Genomic DNA, 16,131 nt, shown 5'->3' with positions numbered 1-16,131 from the left:
TAGCATGCGAATAACTGGGGGACGAAGAGGTGTCCTGGGAGGTTGATCTGGACCGGGAACTAGGACTAATTATCCCTGCCTTTTCGGAACCAGGGCTGCTGTTAAAGATGAAAGAAAAGGCGGGCCATTGGCTTCCTATCCAGGTGTTCCAGCGGTTCCCGAAGCGATGCCCTTAAAAGGGGCAGCCAAGTGGGGCGCGAAGCCGCGGCGACGCCTCGCCAAAGGGCCTGGGGTGGCTGCTCCCAGGAATGTGCGGCACGCGGGGCGCCAGAGCCAACCATTGCGCGGGATGGGGGCGCCGCGCAGCCCGGGTTGCCGCCCCAGCCCGGGAGGCCGAGCGCGGGGGCCGAGGCCGGGGGAGCGGGCGCGGCCCGGCGGCGGGCGGGCTGGAGGCGCGGGAGGGCTGGGCGCGGCACTAGGCGGTGCGCGGCCGCTTCCCCGCCCCCGGCCGGCGCGCTCTCGGGGCGGTGGTTGAGGCGGCGGGAGGTGGGGACGCGGCGGCGCTGCTCGTCCGCTGCCGCCGGCTCCGCGCGCGAACTCCGGTCCATGGCACGCAGGGCGGCGGCCCCCGGAGCTGCTCGAGAGTCGCCGGCCGCGCGCGTCGCGCCGCACTTTTAGGGCGGGAGCCGCGAGCCAGTCCCCGGCCGCATCCTCCCTCCGCCGTCCCGGACGGGCGAGAGAGGGAGTTCCCGGAGCGCCGCGGCCCGCGTTGCCTCAGCTCCCCGCGCCCGAGATGATCTTCCCCAGCGGCAGCGGCCACCCCGGCGCCGCCGGCGGCTGCAGGACGCCCTACCGCAAGCAGGTGAGGCTGCCGCGCTCCCCGGGCCTGCGCCGAGCGCGCGGGGCGGTGACCCGGTTTCGGAAGGAGGCGGCGGGCGGGGAGATGCCCGGGGGACCCGGACGGGGACCGGCGGTGGGATGGGACGGGCGGGCGCGCGGCCAGGGGCTCCGGCGGCCCGCAACAAGTTTGGGGTTTTCCTGGAGACCTTTGTGTACAGAGAAGCTGGGGATACGTCGGGGGAGTGCTTTGCATTGCACTGGGGGACCTCCAAGAAACCTGTCTGATTCGTGGGGAACCCGGAAGACACGCGTGTGTGTGTGTGTGTGTGTGTGTGTGTGTGTCTGTGTGTGAGTGAGTGTGAGTGTGTGTGTGTGTGTGTGTGTGTGTGTATGTGTTCGCGCGCGCCACCCTTCTAATTTAAAAAAAGAAAAGAAAAAAAAAAGAAAAGAAAAACAGGAACTTCTGTCACTTTCTCAAGGTTTTCAGAAACACAGGGAAATCCTGTGACAGAGATACTGGGATAAGCCTGAGTCATACACACGCCTTTTCCTATTCTAAATTTGTTTCATACATTTTCTAACAGATTGAACTCCAAAGGCACTTGAAAGGTTACATCCGAATCCCCTGCCTGGAAAAGGAGTGGAACTGGCAGGTTTTAGTTTCGGTCTTTTGTTTTTCATCTTTGTTTTTTTTAAGAAGGTTACTGAAGCCATGTTGTGATAAAAATCCCACAGCCTCTCAGCAGCAGCAGCAGCAGCAGCAGCAGCAGCAGCAGCAATAATAATAATAATAATAATAATAATAATAATAATAATAACCCTAGCTCTAGATTATGTTAAAAATGTGCAGGTCTGTTTAGAAGAAGGTTAAACTCATTTAGAGGTCAGTGGCAGAATGCTTGTTGGGAAATAAAGAGCAGCATTGCAGATTTTTTCCCTCCATAATAAATCACTAGTCTACACCCTCAGCCACAGAGACAGATCAATTAAGTTATCCCCGTAATGATAGCAGCAAACTGTACCCTTCCACTGAAACTGTGGTTCCATTAAGATCCAGATGTGTGGCACTGGAGCCTGGTGACTTCTTTGTGGCGGTTCACAGGATCATTGTTCCTGCTGTCCCAGCGTCAGGGCATCAGAAATCTTCCTCGGGGTCAAAAAGTACTATTTTCTGCTTTCTTTCCTTTGGCTCTTTTGTTTGTTAAAAATTTCCCTTTAAAAGAAGTAGGTGTCCCTGAGTTTTACGCCCACGAAGTCCAAGCCACAGCCCCTTTCACCTTGAATTAAGAAGTCCAATCCAATCTTCGGATTCCAAATCCAAAAATCTCTACTGATGACTTTGCCGAGTCCCCAGTATCCTGATACCCACAATGTCAGGATTCCCAAATGGGCATCTCAAAAACCCACTTCTTGTGGCTTTATTTAAAACAAATGCCCTCAGATACTGTGTGTCAGCATCAACTTCAGAAGTGAAGCCAATTTACACTTGAGTATTCTCCCAACCCCACCCCCCACCCCCCTCTCTCTACCTGAAAAGATGGCTAATTACGTTAGGGCCTTGTGTATTCATTCATTTATTTGTTGTCAAAACCCAGCAGGGTGTTAGCTCTGGAATGGGAAAGGCTCCGAGGGTGAGGCCTTTTGCTAAGAGAGGCTGGAGGTTTGGTTGTGGGGGGGGGGGGGGACAGCCTGCTGGCTGGAGCATGTTGATAAGATGCTCTTTTCTCGTGGCTCTCCTTGGACTCAAAGACTAAAAGGGCTGACTGAATCAGAAAAACAAACAGACTCTCTTTTTTTCTATAGGCAAAGAAAGAAATGAATGTGCAGGCATTATACAGACACAAGACCCTGGGTACCAGTGGTATTTGAGTCAAAGGTTTCTTTTGTTAGTGTTTTGCCATTCACTGGAAAAGCACACTTCGAGCGCAGGGACCTGGTTTACTGTGAGTGACTTCATGATCTCATCCTGGCTTAGGCTGAATGGGGAAATCTAATTAATACTTTTTATAAGATTCTGTGATGCTAAGCTTGCGCCTTTCAGTTCATAAATGCTTCCTTCAGTTTGGCGACAGAATTGGCAATTTTCAGGCCTATAATGCAGTTTGATTTTCATCTAGAAATACACAATCGGCCCTTAGAGCTGATTTCAGATAACTTCCTTGAGGAATAGAAAGGAATGTAAGGGATACTTAAACCACCTTTGGAAAGCATACAAGTCAGAATCACTCTTATTATGTACACACAGAATAGTAGTAGCTAAGGATCACCGAACGCCTTCCTACCTGCTGGCTGGTATTTGGAATGCTTTCTGTGGATTAACTGATTTCAACACGTTGGCAGCGTCCCTGTGTGGTAGGTAACATTAGTATCTACTGTGAACATTGAAGCATGGGTTCAATAACTTGCCCAGAGTCCATACCATCTAGGGTGCATAGCCGAGACTTGAACCCTGGCCACGGGCCTTCTGGACCTCTTACTACAGCTGCCTTTTCTGCCGTGAACATCCCAGGGAACACCCAGGGAGAGCTTCTCCATGCCAGTACCTCTGACTCCCTAGTTCTCCACCCACTCTGTATGTATGTGAGTGTAGGTTGTGAGAGAGGAGGTGAAGAGGGTTGTTCAGAGTTTAATCTGAAGGATGAGTTAGTTGGTGGTGTTTGGTGAGTGTTTGTTAGTCCCTTTTGTATTTTACATATGGAGGAGTGATCCAGTTTCAGTGGAAGCAGAGGTGGGCCTTGCTCATCCTTCTCTCCCTAAGGGCTGTAACCAGGGCACCTGGGATAAACAGGATTTTCCTGCATCACCAGCCTGTGGGCACATACACCTGCTCAGCTCAGGCCTGCAGGGTGAGTCTGAGTACCCCAGTGACTCCCAGCTAGTCAGTGCTAGATAAAGGTTCTTTAAGTTTCTGAAGTAATGAGCACATCCTCTCACTGTGGGTTGTGACTTGCAAATAGGCTGTTCCTTAAGGAGATACAGTCTGATTATGCGAAACTAGCGTCCCCCAACGGAAATGAAACCATTAATCATGACTTTGGTAATCGTGAAAATATTTCATTGTGGCTTAAAAGGAAAAGAAAGTGCTTCGTACTCTAAAGGTCTTTACAGACAGAGTGGGTTTTTCCAGTTTTATTTCAGGTTATGTTTCTTGGCTATTTAAATATTATTACTGTTTTCATCATTCTGCATTCTTTTATGTTTCCTTACTTCTTTCCTGCCACTTCTTCCTTGGGATAGTTGACTCGGTGACGTCGTGCAGTGTGAGTTTGGCAGATGGTGACATGTAGCCAAAGCCATTGTGGCTGAGGACATTGCCCTGGTGGTCTGTCTCAGGGTTTTGGAGGAAGTAGGTGAGTGAATGTTAAGAATTCCAGTGTGTCTGTCTCTCCTCAACAGATGGGCCTGCCTTCTAATAGCGAGCCTAGCCAATCTTGCTCACTTCTGGCGAGGAGAACCTGCCACCCCGCTTTAAGGAGATTTACACAGTTTGCTGCTTTCTTGAAGATGAACTGGGTGTAGCTGCACGTGAGGAATTCCAGTGATTCAGTGTTTGGCCTCGTTTGGAAGATGACATAGAAAGCTGCAGATGACTCGACAAGGAGTTTCTGCTCCAGCAGCTCATGTTTTGTAAAGTTTGTAGATTAAAGTTGTGTGGACAATGTTTTAAGTGAATAGTGCCAGAGCCAATCCTGACTTTTATTTATTTATTTATTTATTTATTTATTTATTTATTTATTTTTACACAAAGGCAAACATTTAAGCAGAGATTGGCGGCTTGCTCGGAGAAGTAGCAAAACAAACAAACAAAAAACAAAAAAGCCAGAATTGGGTTTGTGTATTTGAAGTCCCGTCTCTTTTTGTATTCCGCTCTGTGTGCTTATGATGCAGTAGCCGTTTTGATCGGAATCGATAGGCTTAGATGCCTACCCATAGGCTTGTAAAGTGTAGACCCCCTTGGAGGACGCGCACCGTTTCTGCTGGCCTCGCCTTTTGGCCTCTCGCTACATTTCCCACGGTTCATGTTATGTTTTGTTGAACACATTCCCGGATTTTGTTTTCTCCTTTTTGACACAGACAGACAGACTGACTGACTGGCAGCTGTCAAGAGCACACCCCCAGAGACGGTTAAAATTATTGCATTTTTTTTGGTCTGTTTGTTTGTGGGAGGGGGAGTCTAAAGTCTCTGGATGTTTTTAATGTTCTCGGTGAGCAGTAAATACTTAGGACATATCCTTTGTTTTTTTGTTTTTGTTTTTGTTTTTGTTTTTTTTTGTATGTTTTGCCTAATTCCTACCATGTACACATAAGATGGACAGGGGACGGGAAGTGAAATGGGCAGTGAGGTTAAATGGCCCGGTTAGTGAAAGCCGGGTCTCTGAGGTCAAGGGCTGGGTCTGCTACTAGAGAGGAAAAAGGAAGATGGGAACAGCTGTGCCTCCTCACTTCCCTTTACTCTGTGACTCTGAAAGACATGGAGTGCATCCCGGGCCCTGGTTTAGCTTGGGGAATTGAGGCACTGTAATTTATTGGTGGTTTTTGTTTGTTCCATAAATGCCTTTGCTCTGGGGTTATCAGCTAGCATCTATTGGACGTTGAATAAAATCAAAGTGTCAGATAACCAAGGTATAAGTGTCTCAAATACGTTGTGCCATGCATTTTTATTCGCCAAATCCAGCAATTCTATCTTAGGGAACCCAGTTCACCCTTTAAAAACTAGTTATAAGACATGATTACAAAACATGTCTTTTTTTTTTTTTTTTTTTTTTTAACCAATTAGAAATCTGCCTCTTAGCACATCCCTTATGGCCTGATAGAAATGCAGATCTCTCACCCTTTTACCTCTTCAGCCATTTTGGCCAGTGTTTCCTGCTGCACTCCATGTCACTTGGCTCAGGTCTACCTTTTCCAGATCTGTTCACTTCCCTGAGCCTGGGGTTGTGCCGAGTAAATGATAATTGTGTGTACTCACAAGGTGGTTGTTGTTAGTCCTTCTAAGGTGTTACTATTATTAATGTCCCCACAGAGCAGGCAGCAGTGAGTGGTCCCGGGAGGCACTGTGAGATCTTAGGAGAACTCAATACGGTCTCTAAAGAATGGACCCTGTTTACAGTCTCCTCAGAAGAAGGCATGGTGTTTAGGCTATGGGCAGCCTCAGAGGAGGGTATGAGAGCTTGGAGTTAGAAATGAAGTCCTCAAACACATTTTTTAAAAAATGCTAGTAAGCAGAAACGTGGGTCTCTGCCTTTAAGAGGTTGTCCATGCGCTATGTGCTAATGCAGTTGGCCTTCTCTCTGGAGAACCAAGCCCTCCGACCTCTAGTCTGTATTTTATGCAGGTATTTGAAAGCAGAAAGTCAAAAAAGGCACTGATGGCAAAATAGAGAAATGTTTAAATTGCTTGAAAACTGACGGCTTTGATCATTAGTGTACCCAGGATTGGTTTCCTGGAGTTCATCCTTTGTGGTGTTTGTGTGTTTGATTTTTCAAAGATGTCATCTTTACCTTACTCAGAACTGGAAACATTTTTTTTTTCCTTTTGTCCTTGGGAGTCTGTAGGTGTTTGGTGGGTGTTTGTTTTCAACTCTGGAAGGAGTGCTTGGCTTGCTACATTCTAATGCTTTCTGGAGTTTAAAATACTTGGTAGACAAGGAGAAAGGTGTTGCTGGGGTTAGGATAATATTACTAGATTACTAGATAAACAGGGAAACTGAATTCTGGATTAAGCTAATGAATTAATGCAACTGTTAGTACTTAACACTTTAAAATGACAGAACAAATTATGCCTTTCTTCAGATTACTATGACCTGGGGGTTGGAGAATCTATGTGGGCCCACTGTAAGCACAGAGAATTCCAAAACAATGATATGTAAATTAGGGGAGATTATTTTGTGTTTGTTAATTAGATATCCAATATAATTTCTAAAATTCAACGTTAAAATACCGGGGCTGAGCATAATGGTTATAGGTGTAGCGCTCGGGAAGCTAAGACAGGAGGATTCCAAGTTTGAGGCTAACCTGAGCTAGCCTGAGCTATGCAGTCAGTAAATAAATAAAGTACAAAAGTAAGCCCTGGGAAATGATCTAAAAGATGCCCCTCCTCACTTCTCCTGCTGTAGAATGTGCGTGACTGGCTTCTCTCTTGGTTCTTTGTATTTCCTTCAACTTTCCCCTCACTCTGGCCACAGAAGACACAAGTATATAGTTGTTGAGTTATCAATTTTTTTAAAGTGGAAAATCTTGAAATGGTAGTTACCTTTAGTTTCTCAAAATTGTGATAAGCTACTAAATAATTTTTTCATGTTGAGAATGTCCAATAGTAGTATAGGGCTGGCCTCCAGGGTACATATCTGCAGTCCGAGTTGCTGTGTAGAACCAGGTGAGGGGACACTCAGGGTCAGACTGGGCGGCAGTGTAAGAATTTAGTTTAAAAAAAGCCCTCCCCCCAGCACTGTGTTTTTTCTGCATTTACATATACACTCATATAACAGTGTTGTTTCTTATGCAAATGCACACATACACATACACTCAGACATGCATATTCATACACCCAACACTGGTTTTCATGAACATATATACACACATGTTCATAAAACACTTGTTTTTCATACACACACACACACACACACACACACACACACACACACACAGCTTGTCTCTCTCTTCCTGGGCCTCAGTTTTAAGGGATGATTTTTGTTATTTCTGATCCTTAAAAATGAAACCCTGTGCCATCTTTTTGGGAATATATATAACTATATAACTATAACTATATATATATTATACACATATATATACACACACTCATATGTATATATGTATACATGTATATATATGTATACACATATATACACATTGTGTATATATATATATATGTAATAACATTAGATTACCTTGTTTTGCACACACCACTTGAACTTAAAAAACAAAACAATATAAGGCACTAATTTACATGCATGAATTAATGTAGACGAGATGCAGCCAAATACGTGAAATTTCCTATTTTAGATCACTGCTATAGTTTGGTTTCTGTTGCTGTGTTAAACACTATGACTAAGTAACTTGGAGGAACAAGTTTATTTAACTTACCCTTCCATGTCAATGTGTCCCTCATTGGGGGGAATCAGGACGGAACTCAAACTAGTTAACAATTGCAGCAGAGACCATGGAGGAACGCTCCTTACTGGATTAGTTATTCAGCTTGATCACCCCTGCCTAGGGGTGATGCTGTCCACAGTGGACCACATCAGTCGCTAGTCAAGAAAATGGCTCACAGACTTGCCCACCAGCCAATCCCAGGGAGGCAGTTCCTCAACTGTGGCTCCTTCTTCCAAAAGACTATAGTTAGTTTGTGTCAAGTTGGTAAAACTAACCAGTATAGTTACTTTATAGAATGGCTTTTGTAAGGGTTGAAAAGTGCAACAGTTTTACGGACAGATAAATGCCCCACACATTGAATTGCTATATTACACAGGACAAATCCAAGCTGTTTCCCTTCTGTCACATACCTCTGGTTGTGATTTATTTTGACTAATCACGATTGTCTTATTGGGAACTTCCTTTGCAGCTTTTTTCAAAATGTAGTGTGGTGGGAGGTGTAACTTCCGAGTGTTTTATGTATAAGGAAAGCAGAGAGGGTGTCTGTAAGCAGTAGAAGACAGATCAATTCAGCACTATTGAAGCACTTTTCAAGATGTAGCCTAGGAGAGTTTCAGTGATGAGGGGGGTCTTTTTGATAAGTGCTACAGAGGCTCCAAGGCTTGAGGGAGGGCCAGGGCAAATGGATAGAGGAAGAGAAAACACAGAGTTACTGTGTTAGCTTTTTGTTTCACTCATCTATGCTCATCCCTAGGTCGGTTGTCCATATCTTTGCAAGTAATATACTTTTGATGCTGTGTGGGCTGGGGACAAATATGTATCCTCATCATTTCACATTTAATCCTGATTCTTATGTCCTCCCCTCCCTTCCTCTTCGTATCAGTCCCATCATCCAGCACTTAGGTCCTCTGTTCTTTGGGCTGTAAAACATCATTTTGCTGAGGCTGTAGTGCTGCGTGATTATTCCCCACACTTGGGAGGCAGAGACAGGCGGCTCTCTGACTTAAAAGGAAAAAAATATATATACATTTTGGTTTAGGACTCAGAAGATCAGCAACCCACCATTGCCATTCATGTGTTGTGTAGAATACTTTGTATCTATTTCCTGGTCTCAGTTTCACAGCTCAAACTATCCTGGAACTCAGACAGTTCAGTTGTTGGGTTTTGGGAAAGTTGAACTGCAGCTCAAAAATACTGTGTTAGTTACTGGATGTGTAGCGTAAGGTAGATGGTTTTCTGAAGAGGCCTGAGTCCTAGGAAGTAAGGAGCTAGTCCGGGAAGGTCTGGAGAGTGCTGAGAGCCCCACCTGTTGGAGCAGCTAAGAGATAATTAGGGCGCAAAAGAAAGCAAGTCCGTTTTTTTTCATAGGCAGAGTTACCAAGTTATACAGATGACAGACAGTACTCAAGCCCCTAAATGGGCATGTAAAGTGTTCCATTTATTGACTAATTCCTCCCAAAGATTTTGTGGCTGATGTAAAAGCTGGCTCTAAGACAATATCAGTGTTTCTGACTCAGGAGGTGGGACTTTGGCTGCCTGGTACATGCATTTCAAGAAGATGCTGGGTTGCAGTCCAGGCTTTGAAGATGGAGAAGACAGGTTTTACTGGGGGACCAGTAAGTGACTGAGGTTAGCAGGATGCAGGGCAGAGAGCTATGAGATCATGCTTACTAAAATAGATGAGAGCAGAGTCTGGGCTTAGAAGGTCCCACAATTGAAGTAGAGATGTCAAATAGAGTAGTGGCAATGACCTGGACTAGCTATTAACATACTGCTTGAGAGTGAAGGGTTTCAAGCAAAGGTCCCAGGTTTTAGTCTTGGTTAGGAGGTTGAAAAACTGCTGTACCTTGCTTGCTTATCACTGGGCTAAGTGATAAGGACAGCCCAGCTGGTCTGTTACAGAGATTTTCTGCATTTTTTAGATGTTATAATAAGGAGGGGTAGGATTGCTAAATTCTGTGGCTGACATTCTGTCCAGACACCAGGAATGCCAAGCGTCTAGTAGAGTTAGTTCACAGCAGTTCCTTGAAGGGAAGTATCCAGCCTTTAATGGGTCCTTGTACTTCCGGGTGAGAACCGCAGTGGGCTATACACATTTCAGTGCTTCCTGGAGGGCTGCCTTCCAGTTGGCATGAAGGCTGCCTCACACGAGTGCCTAGATTTATTTCCATGGTCACGTGTCATTTCTCCATAGTGGAAAACATAATTCTGCAAATGCTTTTACTTAAAGGTTTTGCACTCAGTATTTTGGTGTGGTGTGGTGTGGTGGTGTGTGTGCGTGCATGCGTGTGTACGTACATACAGAGATGTAGATCAGAGATCTCCTTCCACCATGTGGGTCCCAGGGATCAAACTTGGGTAATCAGGTTTGGCAGCAAGCATCCTCCTTTCCTACTGGGCCATCTCAAAAGCCTCCAATGTTTTTGGTTGTTGTTGTTCGTTTGTCTTGGTCATCAATGTCTCTGAAGACCAGGCTGGCTGGAATCAGAAAGGTCACAGAAGCTGGGTGTGGTGGTGCATGCATGCCCTTAATCCCAGAGGAAGACGGATCTCCGGTCTCTTTTGAGGCCAGCCTGGTCTACAGAGAGGGTTCTAGGACAGCCAGGGCTACACGGAGAAACCCTTTCTTAAAAGACAAAAGCAATAAACAAAGTGCCACAGGTTAAAGCATCTCCCAGTTCAACAGGAATATGACAGAAGTTCAGGTTACAAGGTGAAGGGGCTAGCCGGTTCCTCACCACAAGGAAAAGATTCCAAGGAAGGGCAGTGAGTTTGCCCTGACCATTTTAACTTAGCCCCACCAAGTACTTGTTATTGTCCCCACTTGTGATCACAGTTTGTTCACAGGTCAGTCACAGTTTAGAACTGGAACCCGGGGCGAGAAGTATTGGGAGTAAGGGAACATATTCCAGGAGCGGGGTGTCAAAAAAAAGGGGGGGAGCACAAGTTGTAACCATCCAGGAAGGAGCAGTCTGGGCCTTTCACACAGTAGGTGACAGAAATACCAAGACTCTGAAAGAATGCTGGAGCCTCAGAAACCCTTTCAAGGAGAGCTTGCTGGCTCCAGTAAAGGATGCCCAGAGGTCATGTAAGACAAAGGCTGGTGAAGGACAGCTGAGATTGTCTGTTGAGAGGTCCTGGTGTGTGTCTGTGGATCTGAAGTCTCCACAGAACACTCTGTGTGCAGTGGGGCAGGAGGGGAGAGCAGGAGGAAGCACATTCCAGAAGGTTTAAAGAGGAGATGAGTGAGGAGGGAGTGTCTTTCAGAAAGCCGGGCACCAAAAGGAAAAGGAAGAGTCCCTCCCTTTGAAGACTGACAGACAGCCCTGATTGTTTTAATCTGTGTTGAAGGTCCTTTCGAGAGCCGGTGGAGGAGGCTTTGCTCTTAAGGCTTTGCCACAGAGGCAAGCTTTAGCCCTGCAGGAGCTGGGTATGAGAATGTCAGAGCCAGCTAGGGTTAGTTGTGATACACAGAGATGCTGACAGGGAAGGAGGTCACTGGGGTATTAGGTGTTCAGTTCCTTGAGACAAGACAGGAGAACGTCAGAGAGGGAACTGCTGTCTCAAGGAGTTCTGACAGGAGGCTTTAGAGTTCTTGGGAAGCTGGTGAGCACAGAAGCAGAAATGGAGAAAGGATGAGTAAGTGGGGGAAGGGCGGGATCAGGGAGGGCCGGGCCGCCTGAGTCAGCCAGACACTGATCTTCAGCAGACAGTGGGCTGGGTTCTGGGGAATGGGTTGGTGTGGTGTTTGTCATGGGTAAAGTGAAAACTATGAAACTTGAGCATTGTTAGGAGTGCTTGTGGAGGCAGGGACCTCAAGGGAGGCCAGCTATGTTGAGAGTAAGGAGCCTGGCAGTTCTCCTCAGAGGCAAAGAAAACTCTGAGGAGTGAAAAAAGAAAAAAGAAGAAAAACTTTGTCACTTCAGGAACAGTGTTTTAGAAAATAAAACATACTTTGACTATATTCTTTCCCCTCCCCCAACTCCTCCTAGATCCTCCCCACCCACCTTCATATTCTTTCTCTTGCTTAGAAAAAGAGAAACCACACAACCAAAAACCAGCAAAAAAAAAAAAAAAAAAAAAAAAAACCAACAAAAACAAAAAGCCAAAACCCAAAACAAAATTAGAAAACAAAACAACAGACTAAAATTTAAAACAAAAAGGAGAAAATAAAACAAAAATACTAAAACAGGACAAAAAAAAAACCCACACAGTAATAAAAAAACAAACAAAAGCCAGAGGAGCCCCTTTTGTGTTGCCTAACTACTTTTAGGCATGGGGCCTGCCCTGCACTGTGGGTGACATGCAGGGTCAAAATTGTGAAAGTGTAGCAAGTGTAACACCCCTAAATCTCCAGCTTGGGAATGTGGGTACAAGCCGTGATCCTGCCTCGTGGCCTTGCTTAGTATATTAAGTCAAAGAATAGCACTGCCTTCCTCGTACAGGCAGAGGACATGGGTGGTCACTACTCTTAAGTCAAAGTGCTCCAGTTCTCACATAATTAGGCCTCCCTGTTTGTTCTGTTATACTATTTTCAGAGCGAATGTTAATTTTTTCCCCCTTTCTTTAAGTAAAACAGGGTCTGCCTTTTGTAGTCCGGGCTGGCCTTGAGATCATATTTTTCTCTCCCAGCCCCCCCAGTTCAGGAATTATAGGCCTGTACCATCACACCCTACATCCAATCTTGTTTCATAGAGATTGCAGCCAACCGTGAACCACAAACTGATTATTATGGGTTGGTTTTTTTTTTTTCCCACCTGACCTCCAAGCTTATACTTCAGTTTAAGAAATTTCACTCACACTGTTTGAAAGCGTCCCTAGTTGCTTTGAAAGACAAGGTGTGGAAATAGTTGTGGCTTTCAACTAACTCATTAGGTGTATTGTTGTGAGGACATTTCTGACAATTCTTAGGTCTTAACTTTTCTCAACACAAAATTCATGACCATGGTTCCTTGACATTCTTGAGATAGAAGATGGCACTCATGTGTGTGCCATCTGACACGGCTGTTCTCGCCTGTCCCTGCTCCCCTTCTGAGGTGTCCCTTCACAAGTCAGTTTACATCAAAGAGTATGGGTCAGGGAGGTTGTGTGATTATAACAGTGGAAGAAATTGCCATCATTCCGATTATCGTGGGAAAATGTGGTGAGAAAGGTCTGAAGCAGTTGAACTCTCACTGGAGAAAGCATACACAGGACTGCCCAGAGACGGTAACCGTACAGAGATACTCAGACCTGTCAACGGTGCAGAGGTGCTGAGGGATCTTGAGTGCGTGCCCCCACAATGAGGCGTTTCGATACCTGGTTTTAAGTCCCTGAATTTTGGTTATTTAAAGCTGCGTCTCAGTTGTGCTCACTGAGATTTTCAGAGTCTGTTGAATGTTGAAAGAGTTCCAGGAATTAAAACACTCAGCGTTAAGAAAGTTGGCGTCGTCACGAGCTGCATAGCTTTGCCTGGGAGAAGTTTTTGAACGTCTGCAAGTGAAGATGTTTCTCCAGTTGTATATATTTCATTCATTCATTTTCTGGAATTATTTGACCATGGGAATCCTTAGTCCTACGTTACGAACAGTAGGTTTGAAACAGTTTAAGCAACATTAGCTTTTAAGGAACCTTTTCGTTTGGTGTTGGAAGTGGTAGTAGAGATGACCTGGCCAACTGTCTGGTTTAACTTCTCCCAAAAAAACTAACATCCAAAGTCATCCAGGAATGGTGAGCTCTCCCAGCTAGGAGAGCTCGGCTCCCCACCCCCCCAACCCCAGCACTGTAATATCTTGGTTTTTTTTTTGTTTGTTTGTTTGTTTGTTTGTTTTACCATTTTTAGTTTCCACATAATGCAACACCCTAGCCCTATGGCTACCCTAATGAACATTAGTTACAGTTAGTATCTTTTAAAGAATGATCAAGGCGGCTTCAGAATTAGTTTCGTTGTGTGTTTGAAAGCCACTCTCTGACTGGAGTGGTCCTGTGGTGGGCATGTGGTCAGCTTACATTTCTCTTTTTGCTTTTAATTTCTTTTCTCTTAAGGCCAATTTTTCCATCTCTTCTATCACTTCTTCAAGCATCTAGCAAATTGGGATAACTGTGACTTGGGAAATCAACCCAGTTTAAAGTACCAGTGATCTGGAAAACCCACACACAATTATTAATGAATACTCTATTGTTCTCAAAATCAGTTTTGTCTTTTCCATTTAATTGGCTGTGGGTAGGCAAATTTGCATGATGTTAGCCCCGTCCTGCCTTACTCTAGCATGCAGGGTTTGCTCTGTGGTTTCTAGGTGCAAGTTCCTGTGTAGGGGAGAACGTTGCAATCCCCCTGTGCCAAGAGCCCACCAGGGATGCCCGTCCTGTGCTCTGATGGCTAGTCCCCTGCATTGCCAATTACTGAGATTTTGCAGACACCGACTGCTCACGTGTAGGATTTGTTTTTAAGTGTATTATCAGTGCTCATAACTGACTACTCTATGGAGTAATGGTGTAACGCCAGGCACTGGTTAGTGCACACCTGTAACTGGCACTAGGAGATTGGACGCAGAAGGATTCTGAGTTGTAAGCAGCCACAGATGCCTAGCCAAGACACAGGCTCAAAAAGCAGCACAGGGTTGTAGAGAAACTGGAGAGTGTTGAGAGAGATTCAAGGGAGAAAGTGTTTCAGATTCTGAAAGGTCCTCGTCATTGTCATCTAGTCAAATCTATGAAGTAAGATAGAAACAGTACCCAACAGGGTTGGGATTATTGATGGTCAAGAGAGATAATCAGTAGAGGTTTACTTTGGTATTATTGGTGCATTTCATGGCTTACCTAGTACTGGCTGACAAGAGTTCAAGCTCTGTAGCTCCCAGTCTCTGCCACAGTTACCCGGTACCAACTTTACGAAGAGCTGTGGATGATACGGGAGGGGGGCGTGGCTACTGTAAAACTTAAACACAAAAGCCAGAGTAGGTCACATTGGGTCTGCGCACCACCGTCTGCCTGCTGCTCATAGGTGGACCCGTCTTTGTGGAATCTTTTACTGAGAATGTACAGAAGGAATAGAGAGAAAGCAAAGCCAAAGCAGACAGCGACCATCATTGCAAGCTTGGTCTGTGGAGGATAAACAGCAAGAGAGACCATATGAAGGTGGGTTTGGTTCATAGCGGGTTTTGAATTTAGGGTTCAATCTTAAATATCATTGGCTAAACATGGGGAGGCATTCTTGTGTTTGTCATCCATGGGGTGTGTGTGTGTGTGTGTGTGTGTGCACATGTGCATGTATGCATGTGTGGCCATGCATGTGGAGGCCAGAAGTTGATGTCAGATGTCCTCCTCCTCACCCTCTATCTTATTCTTGAGATAGGTCCCCCAGGGAACTTGGAGCTCAATGATTTGGTCCAACTACCTGGGGTCATCCTACCTTACTCCTTCTGATTTATCTCGTTGCATGTAGATACGAACTTAGGTCACTCACGTCCCTGTAGCAAACACTTGACAGACTGAGCCATCTTGCCAGTCCTACCTTTTTTTTAAACTCTAAAAATTTGGTGATAAGTCCGAAATGGTGAGAAAATTGTAAAACACAAAAGGCTACCTGGAGCAGAATGTTTCTGTTGGACATGTTGTTAGTGCCATAGCTGTTTTACTGGTGTAAAAACAAATAGCACAGAAGCGCCATGCAGCAGTGGGCTGAATGACTGTGAGGAAGTGCCTTCCACCAGACGTATTTTAGCAGCAGTGTCTCACGTCCTGTTCTGGTGACTTAGACTGATGAGGGCACTGGCAGAGCAATGCTTCCTCTGCACAGAGGAGCCCAGAGAGTGCTGCAGCAGGCTTCTGCCTGCTTTTTACTCTCACCTGGCTTGGCATTGAAACTCTTGCTTTCTCCGTGTCTCCCTGTGCCCAGGGTTTCCTCTCTGTTCATCTATACCGGTCGTGGGGTTTGGGACCCTGTGTTTAGACATTTGACTATAAAGAAGGTCACATTCCAGGATGCTGAGGAGCAGGGGATCAGACTTCTAGGCTGCCTTAGGGGTTACATTTCATCGCTAACAGCCTGGTACGAAGCATTCTTTTTTTTTTTTTTTTTTTTTTTTTTTTTTTTTTTTTTTTTTTTTGAGACAGAACTCCTCAGTTGGGCCTGTGAGTGAGGCCAGACTACTTAATGACATATCCATCATCATGAGAACTTCAATAATGGAAGTATGTCATTGTAAGGACATTTTCTCTTTTGTGGCTGATTTTTAACTTGAGGTTAGAAGATAGATCTTCATATAGATGGCTCAAACAT

At 45.3% G+C, this 16,131-nt stretch overlaps 1 protein-coding gene across 17 annotated transcripts in view; it reads left to right on the top strand.

The window, feature by feature from the left end:
* The window catches only part of Rbms1 (RNA binding motif, single stranded interacting protein 1), a 224,598-nt gene that overhangs the window by 89,316 nt on the left and 119,151 nt on the right, over positions 1–16,131 (top strand). For 2 of the 17 annotated variants that reach the window (XM_006234241.5, XM_006234236.5), the window contains exon 1: positions 451–802. The exons of 13 other annotated variants lie outside the window; for them this stretch is intronic. In XM_006234241.5, the coding sequence (XP_006234303.1) occupies positions 734–802 (69 nt within the window). In that variant the 5' untranslated portion in view covers positions 451–733. Of the gene's footprint in view, positions 1–445; positions 803–16,131 lie in introns of those variants that run through there. 2 more of the 17 variants (XM_063284116.1, XM_039105394.2) reach the window with 2 other exon arrangements.

The sequence above is a fragment of the Rattus norvegicus genome, chromosome 3, assembly GCF_036323735.1.
Source record: "Rattus norvegicus strain BN/NHsdMcwi chromosome 3, GRCr8, whole genome shotgun sequence".
Lineage (NCBI taxonomy): Eukaryota > Metazoa > Chordata > Mammalia > Rodentia > Muridae > Rattus > Rattus norvegicus.
Note: the sequence above shows the minus strand (reverse complement) of the source record. Positions and strands in the feature narration are given on the sequence as shown.